At 56.0% G+C, this 27,706-nt stretch overlaps 1 protein-coding gene across 4 annotated transcripts; it reads right to left on the bottom strand.

The window, feature by feature from the left end:
• OGDHL (oxoglutarate dehydrogenase L) lies at positions 1–27,685 on the bottom strand. 4 transcript variants are annotated; one of them, XM_036829722.1, is made up of 24 exons: positions 27,613–27,685; positions 25,303–25,375; positions 23,887–24,091; positions 21,927–22,097; positions 18,202–18,304; positions 17,657–17,772; positions 17,356–17,528; positions 16,490–16,636; positions 14,665–14,755; positions 12,053–12,232; positions 11,780–11,908; positions 10,724–10,903; positions 10,296–10,448; positions 9,622–9,724; positions 8,955–9,083; positions 7,742–7,892; positions 6,556–6,683; positions 5,427–5,605; positions 3,934–4,005; positions 3,696–3,821; positions 3,518–3,590; positions 1,988–2,151; positions 1,650–1,804; positions 3–1,188 (listed from the first exon to the last, which is right to left on the bottom strand). In XM_036829722.1, the coding sequence occupies exons 3-24, from the start codon at positions 24,088–24,090 to the stop codon at positions 1,065–1,067; spliced, it is 3,051 nt and encodes a 1,016-aa protein (XP_036685617.1). In that variant the 5' UTR covers position 24,091; positions 25,303–25,375; positions 27,613–27,685; the 3' UTR covers positions 3–1,064. The 4 variants fall into 4 exon arrangements, with proteins under 4 accessions (XP_036685619.1, XP_036685617.1, XP_036685618.1 ...); XM_036829723.1 differs by having other exon boundaries at positions 4–1,188; positions 17,356–17,510; XM_036829724.1 differs by lacking the exon at positions 11,780–11,908 and having other exon boundaries at positions 1–1,188.
• Positions 27,686–27,706: the final 21 nt, after the last annotated feature.

The following is a 27,706-nucleotide window of genomic DNA, read 5'->3' as shown; positions in this document are numbered from 1 at the left end:
TTTTTTCCCCAAGTATTTTTGCATCTGTGGATGTGGAACCCCCCACAGGAGGGATATGGAGGGCCAACTGTAAACTGTTTACCCATCTCCCGTGCTGGGCTCCAAGACACACATTTCTTTCACCCTGGGTCCCAGCGTCTAGCACAGAGGAAGTGCTCTGAGAAGGGGAGCAGGGAATAAATGATTTGCAGAAAGCAAAACATCCCTCCTGTGCTGCTGCTTCCCCAGCATCTTTGCAGGGAAGCAAAACCAACGAAAGGCTAAAGACTGGCAATGCCAACAGATCTGCAAACATCGCCTGGTGCTCAAAGGAAAATCTGGCCACAAGAGGCAGATATTTATCCCCTACATGTTTCGTTTTTCTTTCTCCCCATCCCTTACCGTCTCTAAACCATCTGCCTCTTCCCCCAACTTTACAACACGAAGTGACAACAGGAAGTCTCCCTTAAGCATTTTCTAATTTCTCTGTTATTTGGTTTTCTACTTTGGTACATGTGAGCCTTGGCTGTATTTCACACAGAAGCTGACATATTTTATTATGACACACCCCATAAAACAGAGCACGTATAAATCACCTGGCATGGTTTTGCTTCACCTGTTTGTTATTGCTAAAATCTCTATTTCTAAGAGCACAAAAGAGAACAGTTCTTGAATCCACAGACGAACAAGGACAAGGTGAGCAGCAGTCAAATCTACCAGGCTGGGAGAAAGAGACCAGAGACACGGGCTCCTGGGTGGCTGGCTGTCTGCAGAGGCATGAACAACACAGACGGAGAAGCCACACAAACACTCCAGAGAGACCCGGGAGGCTGGGGAAACACTACAACTACAGCCCGTCTATCAGACCCCTCTGGCTTTCTCAGCCCTAAGAGATTCTGAAATAAACACAAAGGCCCAAGGTGGCATAATACCGAAGCCAGCGGTACCTACTCTTTGGCCTCAATCACTGCATGGGTATGTTTTATCTTGGGGCCCCTGACAGTCCCTCTCCTGGGCAGAAGAGCCAGCCAGCCCCTTATGTCCCCGGTGTCCTCAACAACCCCACAGCAAGACCCAGGCAGGCTCTAAAATGTCTTGCCCTCAAAGGCCTGGAGATTGAAGGCAGTATCCAGAAACTTCTTCAGAGACACCAGGTGAGTGTTCCTGTTTCCTGTGGCTGGTGCAGCTGCTGGGTCTCGGCCAACATACCTGGGGGAGGAGAGTCAAGCTAAGGGGAGGGCTGAGCCTGGCCCTGCTGCTACCCCAGGACTGCACCGGGCCTAATCCAGCTGCAGAAACCAAGAGCCTGAGGTTCCAAGGGGCCAAGTCACTGGCCTAAGATCAAAGGTAGGAGATTTGAGACACGCAGGAGGTTCTCTAGTTCAGTTCTGGCTGCAGAACAAACACAAAGGTTTCCCCTCCATAAGGCTGTATTAGAGAGGATCCCTGATGGGGAAGCTGATCTGTCACTGACAGTCACAGAGCCAGCAGGGACTATGGGGCCCAACTCCTCAGTTTCCAATGCAGCCCAGAGAAGGGCAGTGGCCAGTGCTGGGTCACACAGCAAATGGGGTGGGCAGAGCCAGGATGGGGCCTCAAGCCCCCAGAGCCTCAGGCCTGGCAGACGTGCGGGGTAAATGGCGGGCAACCCCTTGCACCCAGCCTTGTACCATATGGGCCGCGCTCGGCCCAGGATGGTCATGAAGCGCGGGCTGATGTAGTCGTAGTAGCCCATGTTCTTGTGCTCCTCCTGGCACCACACCAGCTCTGCGCCTGGGTACTTCTCTGCCTCTCGCTTGATCAGGTCAAAGGGGAATGGAGAGATCTGGGACAGACAGGGAGAAAGAAGGGAATAGCTACGGGGAGGGGGGCATGCGCACGGCCAGGCCCCCAGGAGAGCAGCCACCGCTTCCCTCACTGGCCCCAGCCCTGGCACGCTGCCCAGAGCCAGGGGGCTGGCGATATGACCTTGCTCGTCACTCTGAGCAGTTGAGGGGCTCGGGCGCACCTGCTCCAGGCGTGTGATGGCCACGTGCTGGTCCAGGCCCTGGCTGCTCCGCTCCTTCACCAGGTCATAGTACACCTTTCCCGTGCAGAAGATGAGCCGCCGCACCTGCCCGGGAGCCTGCGCCGCAGCCCCGTCCTCAGGAATCACCCTCTGGAAGCTGGTCCCTGGGGACCAACAGGGCATGGCAGGAGCGTCTGCTCCCAGAGGGGCCAGAGCAGCTTGGGAATCAGGTCCACATCCCTGGCACCTCCAGGCTCTCCCTGGCCACTAAGACAAGCCCCAGATTTAGATCTGTGGCTGCAATAGGAACCTCTTGAGCCAAACAATGGAGCAGGGGACAGAGGACACTCTGAGACGTCATAGGGACAGGGGTGGAGACAGCGGCTGGAGCCGAGGGCAGAGCCTTGGGAGCATCAACAATAAGGTGATGGGGTGGGGGGGGAGGGTTGGGGATGATGGGGAGAGCCCCTGAAGGGGACAGAGGTGATGCCACATCCCCGTCTGACAGCGTCACTGTCCCAAACCTGCTCCCCATCCAGCCATGCCTACCTCCCAGGCACACTCAATCCACCCAGTCACCAAGCTGGAAGGCGAACCTTGCACAGTCCTCCCTCTCTCAGCCCCAGAGCCCAGCCTCCATCCCCAAGTCCCATCCATTTTTCCTTCCTGAGCTCATGCCATGTGCCAGCCGCCAAACTAAAAGTACTACAAAAACCTCTGAGGAAGGTACTGTAGAGTCCCTGCAACCCAGATGAGGACACTGAGGCAGAGACGGTCACTGGCTGCCAGGGCCCACCAGTACTAGGCACTCAGCCCAGGCGGTCCAGCCCAATGCCAGAGCTCTGCCCTGCTGGCTCAGCCACCAGCCACATCTGAGGGGATGCCCACACACACACGTGAAGAACAAGCACCTGTCCACGCCACTGAGGTCCTCCTGGCCAGCCCCTGCCCCTCCGCCTACAACCCAGGACCATTTTCCCAGACAGCTCTGCTCTGCCAAGCCTCAGGGCCCCACACCTGCTCCTCCCTGATCCTCCACTGGGTCACGTCTCAATTCCAAAACCTGGTCCTTCGGGTGCTTTATCTGACCTCTGACTCCCAGCTAAATGAGGCTGAGAGCTCTTGGAGGGGGCGCTGGCTCACCAGGGCCAGAAATGTCTGTCTGGCTCATGAGAGAAAACAACGGATGAGTGACTGATACTCAGTGTCCCATGAACTAGCAGACCTCTACCAGGCGTCCTGTCTCTAAGCTCTTCTGGCGCAGCCAGGCCGGCCCTGCTGGGAGGCTGCGGGGTCCCAGTGCACTCCTCTGGCCCTGGTGCTCTGCGTTAAGTGACACAAGTGGGTTCAGCCATCTGGCCGCTGCACCAACCTCCCAACCCAGCTGCTGGTGGGGATCGTGCCAGAAGCTGCTGCAGGGCCAACAGAGCCACAGACAGAGGCAAGAACGGAAGAGTCCCGGGAGCAGAGGCCACACATGGGCCACCAGGCCCCCCATCAGCCGCCTCCCCAACACGCCCAGGCACATACCAGATACCATTTGGTCAAAGCTGGACTTGGCCTCTGGGTGCCTCAGCAGAGATTTGGGTGTGAAGATGATCAGCTGGAAGGGAAACACGTGCCCGGCTGCCAGCCGCCCCTGCTTGGCCAGGGTGCCCTGCACTTGGCCCCTGTACGGTCATGGTGACGAACAGGGCGGGTGGCTCACCGGCTTGCGGAAGGGCAGCAGGATCTGGCGGCGCAGCACGTGGAAGTAGCTGGCCGGCGTGGAGCAGTTGACCACTATCCAGTTGCAGTCGTAGAGCTGCCTCACCTCGAAGTCCTGGGTGAACGCCTGGAGGGGCAGGGCGCGGCTGGGAGGTGGCCTGCCTGTGGCATCCACACCCTGGCCTTGCTGGGCACAGCAGCGTGCAGTCCTGTCCTGGGGGAGGGCGGGCAACACTCACGGGGTAGGCGTCCGAGTCGTCATTGCTCATCTGCAGGAACCTCTCGGGCCTGGCTGAGGAGTGCTCCGGGCCCTGGAAGCAAATGCCAGATGGTCCAGGCTGGCCGGAGTTTGGGGGGGATTGGGGATCTGTCACACAGGACGGGGACCCTGGGCTTGGGGGAGAGTCTAAAGGGCTTCTTGGAGGAGATGCCCTCACTCTGGAGTCTCAACCACAGGAAAGCACCAGGAATGTGGGACAAGAGTAGGGAGGTACCCTCAGATGAGGGTCCGGCCAGAGCCACCATGTGTGAACATGTGGGGCAGAAGGAAAAAGCAAAAAGGCCAAGATGCTCTTCTCTAGAACGTTCTGACCTACAGCAGTGACTGTTTACTATGTGCCCGTGGTGTGCCAGACATAGCTCTACGGACCCCACACAGATTACTCTCTCATCTTGTGAAAGCAGCCCTGTGATGGAGATGAAGAAGGCCAGGGACAAAGAGATTAAGAAACAACCTCAAGGTCACTCAGCCAGAAAGGGACAGATTCAAACCCAGGTCTGACTGCTATGCCTACCCTTGCCCACGTGGCTGCTCTGCTCCATAAGAGCAGCAAGAACCCCCGCACTGCCCTCCAAGCTGGCTCTCCGTGGGACGGGGTGACCTGCTCCTCCCGTAGTGGGGATGCCCCAAGGACCCATGGCCACAGGCACCAGCCAGGCCAACCCAACCCTCCGCAACCAGCCTGACTCAAGCTCCACCCAGTGAGATGCCAGCCACCCTTACAGCTGGAAGACCGTGGGCAGTCACAGGCCTTCTCCCTCGCACATGAAACGGGAACAGAACTGACTGTCTGGTCCAGCTGTGAGGATGCCACAGGATTATACATGGCGTGTAAAGTGCACGGCACAGGGAGACCTGACTCTGAGCAGTACTGATCAATCCCTGACCGCATGAGCAGTCCAAGCTGAGCGGGTCCTTGTGGCCATCCACTGCAGCCAGCACAGCCCTGCCCACGCTCCACCTGGTCAGGCTACACACCCACCAGGGTGGCATCTCCTGATGCTCTGCTCCTCCCTTCCCCGAGGGCCTGCACATCCTCCTTCTCCCCCACATGTGGTTCCCCTGACAACATAGGTTCAAATTCCAGCTACTAGCTGTGTGACCTTAGGCAAGCTACTCCACCTCTCTGTGCCCCAGTTTCCTCATCTGGAAAGTGGGAACAGGTCCCACCTCCTTAAGTTGTTGTAAGGACTGGAGGAGTTAACACGCAGAGAAGGTCTTAAACAGAGCCCGGCACAAAGCAGGCACTCAGGCATGTCCGTTCTGTCTACTGCTAGAACAGTAGTGTCACCAACTTCAGCAGCGGTGACACAGACCCACGCAGGCCCCACCCTGCAGACCCATGTGGTTCCGGGGGACTGGGAGGCACATACCCCCCCTCAACTCTGCAAGTGGCCAAGGGTCTAGCCGCCCTCTCCCAGGCCGGCCAGGGCCCGCCCCCACGGCCCTCACCATGCCCTCCATGCCGTGGGGCAGCAGCAGCACGACGCCATTGTGCCGAACCCACTTGGCCTGGCCCGTGCTGATGAACTGGTCGATGATGCACTGGGCCGTGTTGTGGAAGTCACCAAACTGCGCCTCCCAGAGGACCAGGGCGTTGGGGCTGGCCATGGCGTAGCCCAGCTCGAAGCCTAAACGGGAGACGCCGAGGCAGAGCCTACCACATGCGGTCCCCAAGTGGTGGTGGCTCCGGCCACATCCAGCCCTTCCTCCCACGTGCCGCCTGCCCCGCCCGTCCCTCCCAGCAGGACAGAAGCGCCCGGGGACTCCTTGGCGCCCAAAGGCCAGGATCTCCCTTCCTGGCCGCCGACAACACACCCAGAGATGCCACTCTCAGCCCTGACCTCAAGTACAGCCAGCTTCAGCCTTATGTAGGCCAGGAGTCAACTCCAAAGACACCCTGGGGAGGCGGCAGGGCCCATCTGCCAAGGGACCCCCCAAATATGGCAGGTCTGCTGAGGGGAATGGGCAGGAACAGCCCCAGAGGCAGCTTCCCAGAAGCGGTGTCCAGTCTCGGGGGGTTCCCGCTTCTGGGAGGAAGCGGGGAGGGAGGAAGCAGGCCAGCTAAAGGTCAAGCCAAGGGAGAGTGCAGGGGGGCAGTCTGGGGAGACCAGAGTCTAGGGAGGGGCCTCGAGACGGGGCTGCTGGGTGTGGTGGCACAGAGGGCAAGACAGAGGTCAGGAACGTGGAGGTGGCCAGGCCAGGCTCAGGGCCGGTCAGTGGCAGCAGCACTCAGTGGACTCGATGGGGTTTTCTGTCTGGGCCCACTGTTGCCCAGGGACAGGCTCTGGTATCCAGAGCTCCCACCCAGGCCAGAGTGCCCCCCCATCTGGGCTCTCTGAGGGGCCAGATGGGACAGGACCTCATCTCTGATGTGGCCTCAGGTGGGGGCAGCCCAACCACTGTCCCTCAGGGCTGTCCGAGGACTCAGGTCCACCCAGGGGCCTCTGAGCCTCTTCGGCCCCTCCCAGCCCCAGACCACGGTCAAAACAACAAAAACAGACACCCTGAGGTGCAAGACCCTCTCTGGTCCCCAAGCATCTCAGGGCCCGCCCGTCCTGCAGGCAGAGTTCTGACCCACCCAGAACTCCGTACTCCGAGAGGGAGCTGTTGCACACAGTGTAGGGGGCCTGGTCAGGCCAGAGGTGGTTCATGGGGACGCACGTCCTCCGGTCAACTTCCTGGTCATGGAGAACGTGGTGCCGGTGACTGCAGAGACACAGACCAGGAAGGGATGGGAGGCGGGCGGACTGAGCAGGACACCAGGCAAAGTCCCACAGGATGGCGACACCAAGAAGGCCGTGGAAAGCCAGAGCGATCTGGTCCCTCCTCCGGGCAGCCTCCCCTCCCACTGGTGCCCTCACACATGCCCTGGGGGTCTGGGAGCACAGGCATGAGAGTCTCAGCTTCTCACCTAAGGAGGGATCCGATGAGACCTGCCTTGCCGACCTCCCAAATGCTGGGTGGAGCCTGAGACCCTAGGAGGCCACACCCCAGGGGCACCATCTCCCTGCCCATCCTGCCAGCCCCTTTACCACCTTCACCTGCCCTGTCCAGGTTTACAGGAGGCAGGAATTCCTGTGCATAAGGGGGGGCCCCCCTGGCCAAACCCCAAGCCTTGTGAGGACTGACATGCAACTCAGGGTGCAGTGGAGTGGCCCTCTGTACCCTGGTTGGAGCAGGGCCAGCAGTGATGAGGGAGTGGGACGTGGGAAAGATGGCCTGTCGAATACTGGAAGCCACACTTCCAGGACTCACTAACATAGCAGAGACAGAGTTGAGATCCCAAACATCTGGGGTCCCAAACAGAGGAAACGTAATGAGGACAACCGGCAAGTGTAAAGTCCCTCATCTGGACTCAAAACCCAACTGCGAACAAGCAAGATGGTGGCGGGGAGCTGGCTTGACAGTAGTTCACAGAAGAGAAACAAAGGATCTTGAGGACCATAGATAACCACAAGGCCTGACATCAACCAACAGCTTGGGCCAAGCAGTCAGCTCTGCACGCTGGCCCCGTGGGGACAGAGAGGAGGCCTAGCAGCCCTCAGACAGCTTGGCCCAAGGGTGGGGGCTAGCGTGCTGATGGAGTTACCTGAGAACACCTCCTTGGCTTCCCAGACAAGGTCTAGGAAGAGAAGGAAGGGCCACTCCACTCCAGAGGCCCTGGGCCGACTGTGAGAGATCCCCAGCACAGCTGAGCTCTCAGCTCCCCCCAGGCACAAGGCTAATGCCCATAGGGCCTAGGGCCCAGAGCCCCCCACCCTCACCTGAATGTGCCCCTCTCCACGTCCTGCCCACTGAGCCGCACATGGATGCCTTCCTTGAGCAGGGAGCCAAAGGCCATGTACTCTGCCAGCGCCCAGTCCACTGTCCTCTTCCTGGTCATGTCCGCACGGCCCCGCAGGATGCGAGAGAGGCCTGCGGGAGGGGAGGGCCAGCCTGAGGGCCACAGGGGCTTGGCCACCCCATCTGGGACAGCCGTAGTCCCTGGGACCTGGGCCGGGTGTGTATACACTCCGTGTACACCCCTCCCACCGAGCAGGGCCCCGGCAGGACGCAGGAGGCCCCTCCTCCAGCATCACCACTCCAGCCAACACACCGGGCCGGCCTGAGCCCACATCCCCACCAGCCTCCCTCCCTGCAGGAAGGAGCAGGCACCATTAGGCGAGCATCCGCCACATGCATACGCTGCATTCGTTGATTCAGGGACATTTCTCACAAGCCCACGGGAGAGGTACCAACTTCCCCCACCCCTAGATGAGAAGACAGGCTCAGAAGAAGGAAGTCATTTACTCACGATCACATAGCTATGAAGGTGCTTGGATCTGAGCCCAGGCACCCGGCCCAGGCTGGGCTCCCATCAGCCCTACACCCACACAGACCCCGTGTGACTGCACAGAGCCGGTGCCCCAAGACACCTGGGCCTCCACGCACATGTGGAGGAATCCTCTTGGAACGCCCACAGGCTGCTCAGAGGGTGCACAGGGGCCCCACTACCATCGCGGGGGCCCTCCAGGCTGCCTGAGCAGAGGCCACGATGGCCACCATCGTGGCCAAGAGGCGCAGCCAGTGACCACCTACTAGCCCAGGGTCGCCCTCTGTCATCCACCCAGCCCAGCACTCTTGCCACCCAACATTCTAGGCCCAACCGCCCCCTCCATGGGAAGGCCTTCTTTCCCTGCTCTCCTTCTGCCTGATGCAGGGATGCCCCCGGCAAAGGCACTGGGAAAACACAAGATGCCCCACAGAAGCCTGGTCACCAGCACCCAGCTGGGAGCGTGGTACCCACATCTGCTCACCCTGAGAGGAGCTGTTAACACAGGCACCTCATGGGGCACAAAGGAGGCACTGAGGGCTCCACTGATCTACCCAAGACCAAGTCAAGATGAGGGCCAGGCCTCCCTGACTCCTGATGCCATCTCCCTTGGGGCACAACGTCTGGGACAGTGGCCCATGCTGGAGCCTGCAGAGCAACCTCACCCGTGTGGATCTTAAAGTCCTCCAGGGGCACAGAGCTGGCCACTTCACCAATGTGGGTCAGCATGTCCTCTGGAATACCCGTGGCTGGGCATGTCATGCTCTTGGGCTCCCCGTCCACAGTGAAGAAGCCTGAGAGGGCAGAGGCTCTGTGACTTGTGTGTGGCAGTGGGGCCTCAGCTCCCCTGGCCAGGCTGTCTCCCCAGGACTCAGGGGCCCACCTCTCCCTTAACCCCAGTGGCACTCAAACCCTGAGCCCATCCTGGGGAACTGGGACAGCTGACAGCACCCACCCAACATCCTCCCCTCCAGCACCTGCGAGGCCCCTCGCTGGACCCAGGGTCACAGCCATCTAGCTCCGCCCCAGAGAGGCCCGCTGAGCACCCCTCCCCCAGGGCCCACTCCTCTTTGCCGTCCACCCTCCCTGACCCACAGCCCTTTCCCGGAAGCAGCTCATCACGTGTGTCCTGAGGGCGACGCTATCTCCCTCTACTCCCGCCTACCCCACCCGCAGGAATCAGCCCCACACAGCCTCAGGGGTCTCAGGGACAAAGCCCGCAGCCTCTGGGCTGGGCAGCAACTGCCCTCATTCAGGATGCTCCAGTCCTGGTCCCAGTGCCAGAGGCCAGGCCCCAGGCAAATCACTCTCAGCCACACGCTGCTCACTCACCAGGCCACGGGGAGTCCAGCCAGTGCTTTATATGCAGGATCTTTTTATCCTTGGACCTGCCAAACGCCTCCTCACAGATCCGGTCATATTTGGCGATTTCTTCCTGAAATCAGGGTGAAGGCCTGGATTAAGGCAGCGATGCCCTGGGCAGCCAGAGGCTGAGTCAACCCAGACTCATAAACCCTGGTCCCTCTCACCACATTCTAGAGGAACTGTCTGCCCACTGGCCCACAGGGACCTTAAGGCCAGAGATAAAAGTCCCAGAGTGCAGGGGGAATCCTGGAAAGAGTTCAGGTGATTCCACTCAGCAAGGGACTTTGGGGAATGCAGGAAAGACTCATAGTCCTTGCCCTGAGAGCTCCCTGAAGGCGGGAGGACAAGCACATCCACAGATAACTACAGGGACAAACCCGGCTCAGGGCTACCTCCTACAGGAAGCCTTCCTGGACTCTGGCCGGAGGATGGGCTTCCATGCATTGCAGCGTTCACTGCATCCCACAGGCTGTACATGTCTTTGGTCCTCTGCCCCCTTGATACCTGGGGGCTACTGGGGACAAGGACCATACTGGCTACTTCTATAAATCACCAGTGCCCAGCACTGGGCTGGTGACATCAGCAACTGCCTCAGGGTCTCAGCTCCAGCAAGGCTGATCCCAGGCACTGACGGGGCCCACCTCGAATTCCTGCAGGGTCACTGCGCCCTCGGCGATGAGCTTGTCTGCATACTTCTTCAGCACAGGCACCTGCCTGTGGATCTGCTTGTACATGAGCGGCTGCGTGAACATGGGCTCGTCCATCTCGTTATGGCCACGCCGGCGGTAACAGACCTGCAGGGACAGAGGGTGGGTCCCCGCGCCCAGGCGGTGTGGCTGGCACAATCACTGCACAGCTGGGGCACACCTGGCAGGCCACATCCCGTGAGGCCTCACCAGCCCCCACTACGACCCATCACCAAACGCCCCACCCCCAGGCCTCCGCAGAGATGGTGCTCAGCGGTTCTAAACCTGCCGCTCAGCCCCGACTACCAAAGATGTTGCAGACCCGGCGCACGTGCCACGGCAGGGACAGTCCAAGCACCTCCACCTCAGTCCCCCAGACCTACCAGGTCCACCACGACGTCTTTATTGAAGGTGTTCCTCCACTCGGCCGCCACACTGCACACATATATCACGGCCTCTGGGTCGTCTGCATTCACATGGAAGATGGGCGCGTTGACCACACGGGCCACGTCGGTGGGGTATGGTGAGGAGCGGGCCATCCTGGGGTCCGTGGTGAAGCCAATCTGCAGAAGCAGGAGGCACTGAGAGCTAGACAGCAGCCGCCGCCTGGGAGACCAGAGGGCCAGGGGGCCAGGGGAGGGGCGCCTTTGCCTCGAGGTCCATCGGGTGTGCTCAGGAGGTGCAGGGGACATGACGGGGTAACAGTGGATGACCTCAAAATCAGACATAGCTACGGGTCCCACGGGGACGGCAGTAACACCAGGGGAATTGTGCCTGCTCTTTCTCCTGCAGTCATTTTTACACAGTGGGAGTGGGGAGAGCAAGTTGGGGTAAAACCCAGTCTCACCAGTTACTAACTGTACAATCTTGGGCCAGGTACTTAATTCCCAAAGCCTGTTTCCTCATCGATTAAAAGGGCTCATTAAATTCCTACCTCACAGGGTTATACTGTGAAGGTTAAATGACTTAATATGCGAATAAGGTAGTTAACCCAGGGCTTTACAGGCTCAGAAGAAGAGCTGTTATTAACCACAGCTACCTTTTTTAAAAGCAAAGGCTGTGAGAGTTGTGTTCTAAGACTGCCTGGGTCACATGGAGCTCAAGGCAGCATCTAGTTACATGTCCAGCCTCGGTGCTAGGTGCTGGTTATACCCATCTTCTTCTGTCCTTACTGCTTTCTCACATATATAATATGGGGGGAGGGGGCTGCGGAGGGAAAGACAGAGAGACACAGAGACAGACAGATGTATACACCTCCCAGTTCCACAGACCAGGAAACCGAGGCTGAGAGATCAGGCATCTTGCCTGAAGTCACACTCTGGTAAGTAGCAGAGCAGGGGGGTGAAACCCAGAACCGCCTCACTCCTCCCCTCAAAGTGCTGCCTGGATTCAGGGATGGATGACACTGACAGGGCCCAGCACACAGCCCAGGCCCTCACCTGGTTGTTGACGACGACGTGCACGGTACCGTTGGTGGTGTAAGAGGGCAGGTCACTCAGGTGGAAGGTCTCATAGACCACACCCTGGCCAGCGAAGGCGGCGTCCCCATGGACCAGGATGGACATGACCTGCAGGGCAGGATATAAGCCAGGAGGGGCCCCCATGCCCCAGCCCGTGCAGCCCAGCCCTGCTCCTGGGCTTCAGAGATTCATAGCCTACCCCTCGGAGCTCACCCCTCAGAACCCAGGACCTCAGGGCCCAGGCAAGCTCACCTTCTTGCCCTGAGCATCCCCGCGGTAGAACTGCTCTGCCTTCGTCTTCCCCTGCACCACGGGGTCCACAGCTTCCAGGTGGGAGGGGTTGGCCACGAGCGACAAAGTGATGTTCCTGTTTGTGACTCGGTTGATCCTCTCGTGGTACATGCCGAGGTGATATTTGACATCTCCAGAGCCCTGAAGGTTGAGGTGGCCCGTGATGAACCTCCCCCCAACCCCATCCCAGACATGCAAGCTTACAGTGGCGCTGGGACACTCCCTGGATTCTGCTCCCTGGGAAGGCTGTTTTGTCCCTGACTCACACCTGCATCCCTCCCCCAAACCTAGCACAATGCCCTTCTTGCCCTCCAGGCTGGCCTAAGAAAGGGAGGCAGGTTCCCTGGGCCTTGGCTCCCTTATCGGAGCCCCTCCACATTATCAACAACCATGCTCTCCGCATTAATGATGGCAGAGTGGGGAAGGGGTAAGGCACCTGTAGGAAGGGGCCAGCCAGCAACAGTGAAGGCACAGAAATGAAGGGCGGCTCTTAATTGGCATTGAGACCACGGGCTAGGCCTCTGGGCACACACTGGAGCAGGACCCGTACCTAACTCCTTACACCAAAGTAACCAAAAACGTACACGCAACAGACAAAGCCATAGTAGCAGGCGAAAACATGACATACTTTATGATCTTGGAGTAGGGAATGTCTTCCTAAACAATGTACAAACCTCAGAAGCCATAAAGGATAAGACAGCTAAAATCTAATATATTTGCCATGGGGGAAGAAGATCCATGCACAGTATTAGGGGAAAAAAATCAAGCTGGGAAAATATTTATCAGACAAATGCAGGCAAAGGGCTAACTCCTTCAATACATAAGGCACTTTTACAAATCAGTGAGATAAAGCCCAAAAAACCCATAGAAAAATGAGTAAAAGCCAGGAAAAGGAATTTACAGAAAAAGGCACCCATGACTTAAACATGTGAAAAGACGCTCAAATTCAAAACAGAGAAATATGTTCAAATGCAGTGACTTTTGGACCTATCACATTGGCAAAGATGGAAAGGTTGGACAGAGTAAGGCCTGGGACCCTCGCATACAGCGTGTGGGCTCGCTGCTGTCTGCAAGCTCTTTGGAGGGCAATCCAGTCCTACCTCCTCAGCTCCAGCCACTGCATTTCTCGGACACCATCTAAAACTGCACGCACACATGTGTGCAAAGACACTCATTCCACCACCTAATGCTCATCAACGGGAGACAGCAGAAACCGGAGGGGCACTCGAAGCTCGGGGAGCTCTGTGTGCAGCTCTGAAACAGTGACAGCTCGTTAAGTGAAAACAGCAAGGTGGCCAGCGGCATCACGAGCTGCTCCCCTGGCTTTTTACAAATAAAGCTGTCCTGGACACATACGTGTGTTTGCACTGCATGGAACATTTCTGGAAGTACACACTTTAACACAAAAACTGACCACAGCAGAGCCTATGGGGAGCAGGAAAGGGGTCTCAGAAGGGAAACACTCTCATTGTGTAATCTTTTCTTCAAACGATGCTCACATTTCTTTTTCTATTAAAAAAGAGTAAATTTGTTTAAAGTGTCCTTTGGCCAGGTTTTACAGTTTACTCACATCTCGTCTCTGATTCCTCACAACCATTCTGGGGGCAGGAACTTTTATCCCCATTTTACAGAAGAGCAAACTGAGGCTCAGAGAGATGAAGGTGCTTGAGCAAAATGAACATGATGGCGGGAAGATTCTGGATTGGGAGCCAGCAGATGTGGATTCTAGTCCTGCTCTGGCCTAATGTGCTAGATGATTTTGGAGCAGTCATTTAATGTGGTTCATTTTAACAAACCATGCTGAGTCCTGGGGCTTCGGGAATGAGGTCCCTGCCATCACCCTGCTACCAGCCTGGAAGGGAAAACAGACACACACACACACACACGCACGTGCGCACGATGGAGAAGGCCAGAGTAGAGACGGATCTGCTGGGAAAGGAGGCACAGAGGAGGGAGAGACAGGATTGCTGCCTGGAGGACCAGGAAAGTCACTAGAAGGGGAGACGGGCAGGGCTGGGAAACAGGCAGAGAGCAGAAGAGAGGAAGGCCATCTGGCTGAGGGCCCAGCATGGGCAGAGGCGTGGGGTGTGAGGCATACATGACACGTATACGTGCCAGGAAGGGGGTGAGGGCAGAAGAATTCTCTCTGCTCATCGGTGGGCACAGGAAACCGTCCTGACCTCCCAACGCTGTGCTGGTCAAACAAGTGAGTGAGGCAGCCCTTCAGGGCAGGTAGACAGGACCCTGGGCACAGAGGTATGGCCACATGAGCTGAACTGAATAACTTCAGGCACTTCCCTGCACACCTCTCTGGGCCTCAGTCCCCCTAGCTGGAAAGAGGGAGGTTAGCCCAGATTACCTGAGGGCTCTCCCAGCTGTTGGAGATCATAGCACTTGGCTCCAAAACACCTTAGGGGCCTCACACAGACACCCCCAGCCTCTCTCCCACTCTTCTGCATGTCCGTCCACCTTAAGGTCTGTCTGAGCCTGCAAGCTCCTGGCCCAGGCCCTCTCCAGTCCACCTCCCAAATACCCAGCTCTCCAGAGGCTCTGGGGCCTGGCCTGGCACCCACCTCATCCGCCGCCTCCAGCTTGGGGTCAAACTGGCAGAAGATCTGCTCCAGGTCCTTGCGGATGACGTTGGCCAGCACATTCAGCCTGCCCCTGGAGCCAGAGGGGGCAGGGCTCTTACCATGCTCCCTGCCCACCTGGGACCTATCAGAATTAGCATGGGGGCTGGAAGGCCCCGCCCTCTCATTCCGCCTCAATCTACAAGACGTGTGAGTGGATCCAGCTGGACGGCCCCCCTGGGCAGGCAGGCATCCCCCCCTACAACTCAGACTCAGGAGGCCCTCGCGAGCAGGGAGCCACCCAGCCTCATGGCAGGGTGTCTACTCACCCCTCTCCCCAACCAAAAGCTGAGCCCAACCCAGCACCTTGACCCCAAGCTGCTAACGAATCACAGCTGCTCACACATGGCTCCCCACCCCAGCCCAGTGATGTGGAAGTGATAAGGATAGGGAAGAGGGGACTGGACTGCCCCTAAGATCAGGAGTCACCAGAGGACCTGTCCAGAGGAGCTGAGTGAGGACTGAGGGGTGGGGGGAGGAAAGCAGCCAGGCCCAGGGATTCTCCAGTCCAGCCTGAACTTCCCATCGGGGGCAATCTATTCAGGCGTGGGCGCCAGCCTGATGGGAGCACAGGACATGACTCCAAACCCGCTCCCCATACACTACCAGCGGACGCCAGCCCCAGGCCTGCTCACACCCTGACCTCCAGCCCCACACGGCCCAGTGACAGAAGGGCAGCGCTCTTCCAGCGGGCCCCTCTCCTGCTCTGCGGCGGCAGGGCTGTGGGACCACAGGAGCCCTGTGAACAATCCTCAGCCCCTCTGGGCAAAGCCTCCGGCCTCAAAGGCCCCTCCCCAAATACGGAGGCCTGGCCGAGGGCAGCCCTTGCTCCGGAGTCCTCCTCAGGCCAGGAGCCTGCCCAGCACCACCACCCAGTCCCAGAGCTGCCTGACGGCCCAGCACCATCCTCTCCCACGGTTCTACTGAAGCCACATGTGCCCATGCCTCCTCAGACCACGGGGCCAGCTCTGCGCGACCCTCTGACCAGACACCAGGCATTTCTGGGACCCCCAGAGCGCAGAGCCTGTGTGGCAAAGTTCGGGCTCCCAGGAGGCCAGCCCACAGGGTGGGGACCCTCCTCACACTGCATCCTGATGCCCCTGGTGCTGATGCAGTCCGGGGCTGGCCCACCTGTGAGCAGCTGGAAACAGGCACAGGAAATGCAGGGGCTTTGCCCCCCAGACTGCTCAGCACGTCCTCTTCCAGCCCATTCAGCAGGACCCGTGGCCACCTTGGCTGTACTCCTCGTTAGCCCACAGGCTCCACCTCAGAGGCAACTGCCCAGTGGCCAGACCAGCCTTCCAAGTCTTTATCAAAGTCACAGGGAAATGTGTGGCCAGCTCGCAGCCGGGGAAAGAGACCCTCGGCTCACCTCCAGAGACCTCCCACCAGGGGATGCGAACCTGAGGCCACCTGCCCAGGCTCTGCCCTCACTTCCCTGGGATGTCCCCCTCCGCATCTCCTTGTCCACAGGAACCTCAAGTAGCATGATATACCCCTCTTCTGTAACCTCAATACTCCTGGGGACAACAGCAACATGGTGAGAGAGAAACTGAGTTTACGAGAGCCTGGTTCCATGTGGCTTTGGCCACGTGCTTTCTGTGATGGCCCAGGGCCCAGGGCCTCTGATAACTTTCTAGACCACTTTGCCTCTATCCCCAGGTCCCACCAACACCCCTGCTCTGATTTTCAAAGTCTCCTATCCACCTCAGCTTGCTGGGCCTGAAGGAGAATGCACAAAGCTGAGGCAGGGAGGAGAAGGGCCCACCTGTGTGGCATCCCCAGGATGACATTCTCGATCCCCATCTCGCTGGATTTGTCGATGATGGTCTTGAGGGCAGGAATCATGACCTCACAGCCCTCCAGGCCAAACCGCTTCTCCGAGGACCACTTCCGGGCCAGGAAGTCTTCAAACCTGCTTGGGGAGAGATGGGGAAGGATGGAGAGGCTGGGCTCCTGGGGGCTGTTCATGAGGGCTCGGAGCAGGATGCCAGGACACAGGAAGCTGCCAAGTCACCTCCCTCTGCACAGTCCAGGACCTGGCACAGACACCATGATGCTCCTACCAGCAAGGCGCATAGGTCGGGGCGGGGGAGGCTGAGGGTCCTCCCACCATAAACAGACCTCTGGCTCCATCCATTCCCAGTTACCACCCTCTCCTCCCCTTCCAGTCACACTGCTCCAACTAGCCATTCCCCTGCTCCCAGCCCACTGCCCTCCGGCACACACATGCCCTGGGGCTCTCTCATCATGCCCCAAAGATGCCTCACGGCTCAACTCAAATTCCAGCCCACACGTCACTGCTCAGGGAGCCACTTTACTCCTAGCAGCTGGGCCAGGGGCTCCCCCAGGCCCCCGCAGCCCTGGGCAGACCCAGCTTCAGAGAAGTTCAGGGGCAGAGCCAGGCAGTGCCCCACCTACAGGAAGGCGCTGCTACACTCACTCCACACAGGGACATCTTTCTGCCACTTCCACCCTCGTTCGGTGTCATGTTCTCCTGGAGCACCATCCAGCCCTGCCTTCCCTTACCAGGCACCCTCCTAGTTTCTTAGCCAGGGCCTGGGACGTTTCATACAGCCCTGGAGCAGGCCCCCCAGCCACTCAGGCTGCCCGGGGTGGTGCTGGGAGCCTGACCTCATAGAGCGCACCAGCCGGGCCAGCAGGGTCCGCTTCTCCTCGCTGGAGAACTGCATCACGCCAGGCGTCTCGAACTTCTGCCGGATCCACTGACACTGCTCCACGTCATTGATGAACATGAACTCCAGACCGATGTGCTGGCAGTATGTGTTCTGGGGGAAAGGGGAGCACTCCACGAGGAACCAAGAAGAAGACCGACCGCCTTGGGATCTGGAACAGAAAAGGCAGCGCCCTCCCTCCCTCTATCGCACGCCACAGAGCTTCATCAGCTGTGCCCGACACACCTGCCTGTGCTCACCTCCAGGCGCCGAATGATCTCCCGCAGAGAAAGGGTGTTTTCAGAGCCTCCAATAAAGGTAGTTGTGGGCAGCTGGAACTCCTTATCCAGGTCAGCCTCCCGCAGGTCGTAGAAGGCTAGGAGGCACACACGGCAGAGCCCCGGCAGCAGAGAGGAGAGAGGGAGGTCAGGCCCAGGTGGGGCCCAGCTGTATCCCCAGACCTCCCAACAGTGCCCCCAGGACCCTCCCGCCATGTCCAGCCTAAAGCTCAAAGGCCCTCTGTCTGCAGGGCACAGGGCATGAGTCAGAGCCTAGCTTGCTGCCATAAGGGTGGGCCTGGACAGGTGTCTCAAGCTTGCTGAGCGTGGCACACCAGCTAGGGAAGATGGGGAGACCTCCCTTGCAGGGACACCATGCATAGCTGGGCAAGGGTCAGAAGAAAGCCTCCCAGGCTGCTTGCTGAAACCCAAGACCCAGAGGCACTGTAGGCTCAGAGCCCCTCACTGGGCACAGGCACCGGCTGGCTCTGGCGTCGCCAGGGCAACAGGAAAGGGTACCGACTCACCCAATTTATCAATGGTGGTGATTAAGTCTGAGGGCACAAAGGAGTCCAGGTCTGCATCCAGAATGCCCAGGGGGTCCAGTTGGGCCACATGGTGGCCACGGATCTGGAGAAGGGGAAAGGGTCGGGGCGGAGCTGGAACGCAGCTGGACAGACCCTCACCAAGACTGAGATTCTGGGCCCTGGCCCCTCAAATCCCCCTTCAGAATTTCAAGTTTCCACATATCTCCAGCACCCAGCCACTGAATAGTTGCCTAGGAGGCCCCACCGTAGCCACTAAGGTGGCAGGAGCTCAACTCTGTTTAAAAGCACAATATGCAGCTTTCAAAAACAGGAAAGAATGCATACACAAAAGTGGTTACTACGGTACTATTAGTAATTGCAAAATTCTAAAAACTTCCCAAATGTCCATCAACAGGAGACTGGCAAATGGATATGGGAAATCCACACAGGGGATACTACAGAGCTGCTAAAAGGAATGAGGAAAATTCCTAACTGCTACTATGAGGTCATCTCCACAAACTATTATTAAGCAAAAAAGCAAATTACAGAAAAGTGTGTGTGGTAAACTACCCATTATCTAAGAAAGGGAAGGGAAAAGTAAACACATGCATTTGCATATATTTGTATATATTTGCATGTCTACAAATAAATATATGCATTAGAACAATATACAGTATAATAAGAAAACTATAAAATAAGGAAAATTATTACCTACGGGGAAAGGACAAAATAGGGCAGAGCAGCAGGGCTAGAAGCTAGACTTTTAAGAATATATCTTGCATTGACCATTTGCCTTTGGAATCTTATAAATATTTTATACCACTATAAAACAAAATTAAGTTTTAAAAATTGAAAGTAGGACAAAACAAATGAATTAGTGCATCCATTTGGTGGCATAACTACATAGAGAGGAACTATTCCAACTGACTAACAGAATATTCCCCAAAGACAAACAGAACTGCAGGAATAAAAAGATCATAAATTCATTTATAGTACCAATCAGCAGTGGTAGTACTAGAATTGTATTCTCAGACTGTCATGTGTGGATTGTGGGAAAATCAAGTAAGTCATTGTATTGCTGTCTTTGAGAATCTCTATTTTTGGTATCTTTAAAAGGAGATGGTGACATAAGACTGATGAGGTCAAGGACAAACACTAAGTCCTATATTTGATGTATATAGAAGCATCAGTATAAACCCATAAAGAATGGTATCTCTAAAAAAATACATATTTCCTGGCTCTAACCATCAAAAGAACCCAGAAGTCATGACTAAACCAATAGCAGTAAATACTCCCTCACTCCCTGGAGAACTGGCTGGACAGAAATGTGCGAGATGAGCTCAAAGCATCTTGTCCTACCAGATAGCAAAGGGGTGCTCAAACACTACTGGGGCTGGGAATAAGGACATATTTTGAGCAACAAAAAGGATAATATCTATAGTAGACTGAAACTCATTAAATATGTTTAAATTCACGCATTCATATCACATTATGAAAAAGAAGAAAAACCTTTATTGGCCGTCTTTGGAGGATGCTAGGAAACCACGTCATAATTTTGAAAATCCATCAACAAAAGGAAAAATCAAGCACTGATCCTGCCCTCCCTATACAATTTGTACCTCAGGATAAACAGAGCTGACAAAGGGAAGGTTCTCACGATAGAAGTATTTCAGGTAATAAACAAAGAAAGAAAGAATTAGAATATCACCACTTTTACCACTCCCAATGACTTAATGTGTCCAGGAAATAATTATCCTTAGCTGCTAACTGATGAAGTGCCCATCACCACCAGGAAGCTGATTTTGCAACAACAGAAAAAATCAAATCTATGTTGGATCAAGCATTTAGATCTAACTACCAATTTACAGAAATTACATGGGACAAAGGGACAGATGAAGTGACACCATGAGGATGCAATCAGCAAAATCCAGACTCGAGAAAACGCTATAGGACAAACAACCTGGTTTCTTATACACACACACACACACACACACAAAGCAAGAAACACAAAAAGAAATCGAGAGGAACCCGCAGAGTACAAGAGACTGAAAAGCCATGTCAACATATCACAACCTGTGGCTTTATTTGGATCCTGATTCAAACAAGCAGTAAAAAGAAATCCTAGGACAAACAGGCAAACATGAATACCAACTGGGTATTTGATGACATTAAGGATTATTACTATTTTTAGGTGTGATAATACTATCATGGTATATTTGAATATTTTTAAAGGAGGCTTTACCTCTGGAAATACATGCTGAAACGTTCAATGAATGAAATGATATGAAGTCTGGGATTTGCTTCAAAATAATCAGTGGCCTATGGGTGGAGCCAGAGGTGGGTAAGATGAATCAAGACTGGCCCTGTATTGATGGGGGTTCACTACATAATTCTTCTACCTATTATATGCTTGAAAACATGCATAAGAAGCAGCCTGGGGTTTTTTTCAGTACTATGTGCAGATGAGTCAAACCAGAGCTCAGCCTCCAAGCGACCTGTGAGGGGCTACAGCCCGCCCAGTGGGTGCTCACTACCAGGCAGATTTTTATCATGCAAGTACGGAGTAACATTCCTGAATCCAGAGACCGTCCTGCTGGAAGGACCCTAGTGCTTTGGTCTTGGCCAGTGAAAGAACAAAGAGCTGCTGCAGAGCTGGGATTGTATATAGAAGATAAGGCCCAGGCCGTACTGTGAATGCTATCCTGTATTTCATACAGAGTTTTATGTTCCTTGTCCTTTTTCAAAGTCAACGGTCAGATCGCTTTCTGCCTCTTTCAGCCAGCCAAGAAAAACATAATTACAATCACTGCTGTTTACTCACAGGTGGCCCACGATCCGTGGGTCCTGAGGCCAGCGAGGGAGCCCAGTCCTGTGCACCTTTCCTCTTCCGCCCCAGCACAGCTGGGCGGGCAGCTGCCACCCCACACAGCGTGCGTCATTCAGAGGCAAGGCGCCGTTTCCATGTGCTAAGGCCTCCCTCTCCCCAGAGTTCCTGCAGCGGCTTGCTGCACCCTCCCACGGAGTCTCTGCCAAGGACCCCAGGATGCCCCTACCCTTCCTTCTGCCTGTCTTCAAGACAAGTTTCTCTTATGAAATACCTCCTGCCACGGATTCCCAGGCAGATCCCAAATGATTACATTTTTATGGAGTGAACACCCAGAACAGCCCTCCAATTAGTCCTGTTCGGTCAAGACCAAGCATAGGAAACGTCATCAGGACTCTTTGACATAGCAAGGGCCCAGCCTGGGAACCCAGCAGAGGGGAGCCTAAGTCTCCAGGACAGAGCAGCTGATGGGGGAGAGCTGCTTAATGAACTATTCATTCATTCCACAAACACTAATTAAGCACCTGCTGGACATCAGCCCCTGTCCTCTTGGAATGCTCAGTCAAGAGAAAACAGACATTAACAAGGGGCAATCTACTCACCTTTCATTCAACACTCACTGAAACTGATCACTAAGTACTTCTCCAGGTTCTGGGGCAGAGTGGTGTGGGAGACAGATAACACTCCATGAGAAAGACCACAAAGAAACCACTTCACACAAAAAATACAGGGGGTGGTAAGTGATGTGAATGGTAATGTGACAAAGAGCAGGAGGAGGGGCCAGAGCCACCAAGAGAGGACTTGGAGAAGAGCTCTCTGAACTGACGCTGGAGCTGAGCTAGTCTTCTTGCCGTCAGCACCTGGCCACACCCCAGGAGCCTGTACCCTCCCAGCCGCTCACCTGGTAGGCCCGGATCAGGGACTGCACAGCCAGGTGGTCCTCCACCAGCTTACTGGTCTTGGTCCGGCTCAACACTGCCGGCCTGCTCTCAGGGACAACAGAAAGGGGCCGGGGCTGAGCCGGGCCATAAGAGGCTTCCTCACTGGCTTTCCGGAAGAAGCTGTCCCAGGACTGGGCAGGGGCAGAAGCAAGAAAACAGCCAGGTTAGGGCCTGGGATTAGTGGGGGGTGGCCCAGGCTGGGGCCCTAGGGGACATCAGTCTTCCTTCATCACCATAGCTCTCAGGGCCCTCCCAGGACCCTGCTGACAATACCCTTCTCAATCAGCCCAGAGCCCCCACCCAAATTCTGGATCTCTCCAGCACCCAGCTTGGTAGTGGGTGGGGGAGGTTATAAGCTGTGATCAAGGGGCTTTAGGTATGAAACGGGCTTCTATCCATAGGCGAAACATGCCCTCACACACTGTGGGTTGGAGGCAGCCCTGTGGAGGGTAAGGGCAGGCAGGCCCTCAACATTTCCAATGCATGTATCTTTTGAACCAGGAATTCCACTGCCAGCAATTTATTCTATAGATGTACTTGGACAGGTGTGCCTACATGTACAAGGATGTTCCCTGCAGGACAGTTGGACAGTTTATAAAAATGACAACGTAAAAACAATCTAAGCAGTGATCAATAGGAAACTGGTTAAATAAATGATGGTAAATTTAGATTCTGGAAAATTATGTAGTCTTTTTTTAAAAAGATGCATTTATTATTGTGGATGTGGAATATTGCCAAGATATGTTGTAAAGTGAACACAGCAGAAGAGGATGTATGCTTTGCTACTATTCATGCAGAAACAAAAAGCAGATGGGCACATGCACCAGCACCTCCATGTTCTAGCAGAACACATACAAAAGTGCTTTCCTCTACGCCCCTCATACAGTACTGGTGGGAGAATAAGGTGGTAAAAGCCCTGTGGAAAGCAATTTGGCAACACCCATCAAAATTATGTACACAGATGCCCTCTAACCCAACAATTCCACTTTGGGGAATTTATCCCACAGTTAGCTGCACACGTGCAAGAGGATGAATGTACAAGATGATGCAGTACAGCACCGGTCATGACAGCCAGAGACTGGAAATGAACCAGATGCCTGTCCCTGGGGATGGATGTGGAACATCTATCCAAACAGTGGAATACTATACAGCTGGGAAAAAGAAAAATGAGGCTCTTGAGGTACTGACATGGAAAATCTTGGAGATGTATGCTGAGTGAAAAAAGCCTGGGGCAAAACAGTGGATGTTACATGTTACTTTTTGTGTAAAGGGGGAGAATCCAGAGTTATGTTTGCAATAAGTTTATCTGAATGGATACAGAAGAAATTAAAAATAGACTGGGAAACAGACAGGTAGGAGCTGAGCAGATAGGGGATGGAATGGGAGGAAGGCTTTTCACTGTAGAACTTAATACTTTTTGTTTTTGGATCATGTGAACATATTACTTTCCTCTGAGGCATGTGAGTGAAGGAGAAAGAGCAGCTACGCTTTTCACTTTTGCCCTGGCATCTGATTTTGATTTTTTTTTTTTTTTTACCATCCGTGGGTACTTATTTTATCAGCTTAGTATATATGTAAACACTTATGCTCCTAACTATATAACAAGAGGCCATCTGGAGACGGCACTGCATGACAAAGGGGGCAGGGACAGGTCTCAGACCAGGTGTGACTGAGCAGGGCATTATCAGGGCTTCTCAAGCCAGACCACTACCCACTGGCTGGTCCAGCAACAGGACAGCAATGGACTCTCCTCACCCAATATGAGAACCAAGCTCTTTCACAAAGATGATGGAAGACCTGAGAGACAAAGAAACCTGCCCGGGGTCACACAGCAGGCAAGTTGCTTCTCCCCAAGCCCCTCTCCACGGCCCAGCCCCAGGACCTTCTCTCCTACACAGAGGGCAGGGTTGGGGTGCCAACCTTGTGGACACTCTGGGGGTTTTCCAACCAGGCGAAGTACATCTCCTCCATGTAACTGGAGCCACCTCCAACCTTGCTGCTTGGGAAGGTGGCCGGTGGCCCAGACGACCTGCTGTACCAGCTGAACCTTTGGACGCCATGCGTGGCCAGGAGCCTCGAGGCCTGTGCCCCAAGCCGGGATGGCAGCAGCCTCAGCTGACTCATTCTGGACACAGGCAACGAGGGAGAGACATAAACCACAGGACTGGGATGGAAGGAGGCTCTGGCAGCCACTCATCCACTCATATGGCATTTGCTGGGCCTACTGCGCAGGTGGCCCTGGGCTAGGCAGTGACGAGACAGAGGTGAGAGGGACAGTCAGCCAGGCCTCCTGAACACCCCAGAACTCAGGCAGCGGAGTCCTCCAGGGACTGGGTGCTCCATGCCCGGTCAGGAAAAGGCCGGAAGGGGTCTGGCTGAGCTGCACTATCTCGAGGCCCATGGCACTGCTGGGTCTCTAGTCATTGTGACCAAAAGGGACCTGTGACTTTCTCTGACTGCAGTATAGGCCCAGCATGTCCTCCCAGGCCAGAAGGCCAATGACACGGGCCTCAATGGCCCCACTTCACATCGGGGACGACTGAGGCTCAGAGAAGGGAAGGGCACTGGGGGACAGTGGAGGGCAGACCAGAGGCAGGCGCCTTGCCCAGCCAAGCTCCCAGCTGCAGCTGCCCTCTTTGGCTCCCATACCCTGCCCAGAGCTTACACTCAGGACAGCTATCAGCTCAGGGGGTACATACAGGCTAGAAGCCCACTCAGGATGGAGAGGAAAAAGAGCCTGGAGCTTATCTCACCCCCGCAATCTCACCTGCTCCTTCCCAGGGAAAATGCCCGAACAGTGGGCTTTCAGGAGTCCGTGTGTACATATGGGAAGGTGGGGGGGGGGAAGGGGCTTCCTCCTCCCCCCAGAAGACAGAGGTCCTCGGATAAGAGGCTCCTCTTAGAATCTCTGTTCCTCTACATCACCCCCCAACACAACTGTAAGCAGAGCCCCCTCCTCTTCCCCAGCATTGCCTGGACACAGACAGCTCCCCCTGAATACTTGCTAACGCCCTTCTGCCCAGAGAATCCCAGCCTGTGAGTAGGGTGCAGCACCAGGCCCACCCCACCAGGGGCCATGCAGGCAGGAGGGCCTGCTTCCCCCCGCATAACTCAGTCCCAGAAAGTGTGCCTTTCTGCCTGGGCCTGAGCCTGGCCCTGAGTCAATGCTCCTGGGGCCAGATATGCCCAGCTCACAGGGCACATGCCCCGCCCCAGCTCAAACAAGTCACCGGAACCAGCTGGCTGGACCTTGTATTCTACAAGGGGTCAGGCCCCAAGGCAGGGCAAGGCACAGCCCTCCTTGCCCACCTGCTCCCTCTTTCCCTCCAGACTTACGTGAGGCAAAGAGCAGGGAGGCGGTCTCCTTGAGCGAGGGACAGTGGGCTCCTCAGGGCAACCAGCAGCAAGTCTGAACAGAGGAAAATTAAAAAGCAAAAATATATTACACAGCAGGGAGGAAGGAGGTGGGTTCAGCTGGAACCTGAGCCTCAAGTGCCCCAAGCTTCCTTTCCACGTGCTCAGCTGCATGTCCCACCAGCCAGTGACACCAGGCCCTACTGAGGGCTGCTAGGGGCTGGCTCTTCCTGGAGTGGCACCTCTCCAGGTGCTGGGTGGGGACTCAAGGCCTGAGTTCTGGGGTCAGAGGGCCTGGATCCCAATCCCTGCTCTCCCTCTGATGGTCCCTGAGACCTGGGCAAATACAGGGTTGCTGCCACCCCCCCAGATGGCCATAGGGCCCAGGAGCAACTGGCCTGGAATGTCAGAAGAATCTAAACAACCCAATGGGGAGACTCTAACATCCCCATCCTAAGGCAAAGAAAACCAGACACCAAGATCATCCATTGAGGGAATAAAAATAAGAGCACAATTAGTCAGCACTGATTCAGGGGCAGGCACTGTGCTCATCTAACCCTCTCAACAATCTCAAGAGGTGGGCACTTGGATTAGCACCATTTTACAAATAGGGAAACTGAGGCACAGAGAGGCTAAGCTGGTGAGTGGTAGGGCTCTGTGGTTCCAGAGCCTGTTCCCTCCTCACTGCAGAGTCATGATGTAAACACAGATTTCTCTTAATGCCAATGCTCCTTCCAACGGCTGCAGCCAGAGCTGCTCTCTCTGCTGGCACCCACCCCTGCAGGGGAATGGAATGGCTCGGGGGGTAGTGACAAGCCTGGCTGTGTCCAGCCTGGCCTGGTGCAGGAACACTGTGTTTCAGAAACACTGAATAATCTGGGCAGCCGCTGGACACTGCTGTGGCCTTCACCCAGCCTGACAGAAGGACAGCCAGCCAGCTCCCCCTGCCCCAATCCCAGCAGGGCCTGAGGACTCAGGAGCCCTAGAGGGCTGGGGACAGAGTCAACCTCAGTATCTGGAGCCAAAGGCCAAGCCTGCCCTGCCAGGTCCTGCCTACACAGGTGAAAGGGAAGAGTTAGGGTCAGGCACCGTGCACACCCCCTGACCAGCCCAGCCCCCAGTGGACTAACAGGCAGGTTGCTCTGGGCAGCTGTTAGTGGTCTCCTCTCTGGAGATAAAGTCAGTACCATCCCCACCGCCACCCTCAGAAGCATAACAACGACAGACATCCCTGGCCACTAAGTCTCCCACACGCAAGGCCCTATCTGGGCTGCTCTGCAATACGCCCACTGTAGAGATCCCAAGACCTTGAAGCTGGGCAGCAGCAGAGCCTGGACTCGTGCTCCTGCAGGCCTACGATGGCCCTAAGTTCTGGGAACTGGGTGGGCTTTTCTCAGGAATAAACCCCACTTCTAGTTTACTGAACCCAAGAGGCGGCCACGGAAGCAGACTCCGAGGTAGGAAGCAGGGTAGGGAGGGGGTGTGCTTATTTCCTTGGCAGAGATGGAGGGCCTGAGCTAAAGGCCAGAGGTGGGAAAAGCACAAAGGTAAAAGGGGCCTGTTCCAATACGCTACAGGATATATGGGCAGGGGACGCAGGGATGGGTTAGGGCCCATGGTGGAGGGGCATCATGGCACCCTGCTGGGACCTCAGGGTCACCCCATCCCCCCACATTTCCCTGAGGGAAGGAGAAGCACTTCCCAAGCTGGCTGCCACCTCAGGTCAGTCTTGCCTCCCTCAGGGCCTCAGTCTCCCCATCTGTGAGCGGAAACCGCGGTTAAAACCGTCTATAAAGGCCCTGCCCCCTGCCTCCACTACGAGGTCCTGAGACTTCGAAGCTGCCTGCCTGTCCCACCAAGCACATAACGCTAGACCATCCCCATCCCCAGCGCTGCTCTCCGCAGCCAGGGCTCCTTGAGAAGGCGAAGAGCAGCAGGCCCCTCCCCAGGCCACGAAAGGCGTGGACAGTCTGTAGTCTTTGGGTTGGAGAACCCAAGCTGATGCCTGAAACCCCACCGTTAAAAGCTTCGCTCCCTTACGCAAAACACTTCACAAGAACTGCACTCGCAGGGTCGGATGCGCGCGAAGGGCTGGGGGTCCTTGGGGACGCCTCGGCCAAACAAAGGCGGAGCCAAGGTCACGCTCACTTCCCCTCCCACCTCCCGGGCCCGGCTTAGGGCTGCGGGCTGCGGCGCCCCGGGACCCAGGAGACTGGAGCAGAAGGGCCTCCCGCGACACAGCGGGAGAGGAGGAGGCGCAGGGACCCGGAAGGGAGGGGCCGCCGCGCTCACCAGGCCAGTGGGGGTCGGCGCGGCAGTGAGGTCCAGAGGCTGCAGGTCAGAGGAGGCGAGCAGTCGGTGCGCGCCTAGCTGTACCAATTACTTG

Source organism: Balaenoptera musculus, chromosome 16, assembly GCF_009873245.2.
Source record: "Balaenoptera musculus isolate JJ_BM4_2016_0621 chromosome 16, mBalMus1.pri.v3, whole genome shotgun sequence".
NCBI classification, from domain to species: Eukaryota; Metazoa; Chordata; class Mammalia; order Artiodactyla; family Balaenopteridae; genus Balaenoptera; species Balaenoptera musculus.
The sequence above is the reverse complement of the archived record's forward strand: the minus strand, read 5'-3'. Positions and strand labels throughout refer to the sequence as shown.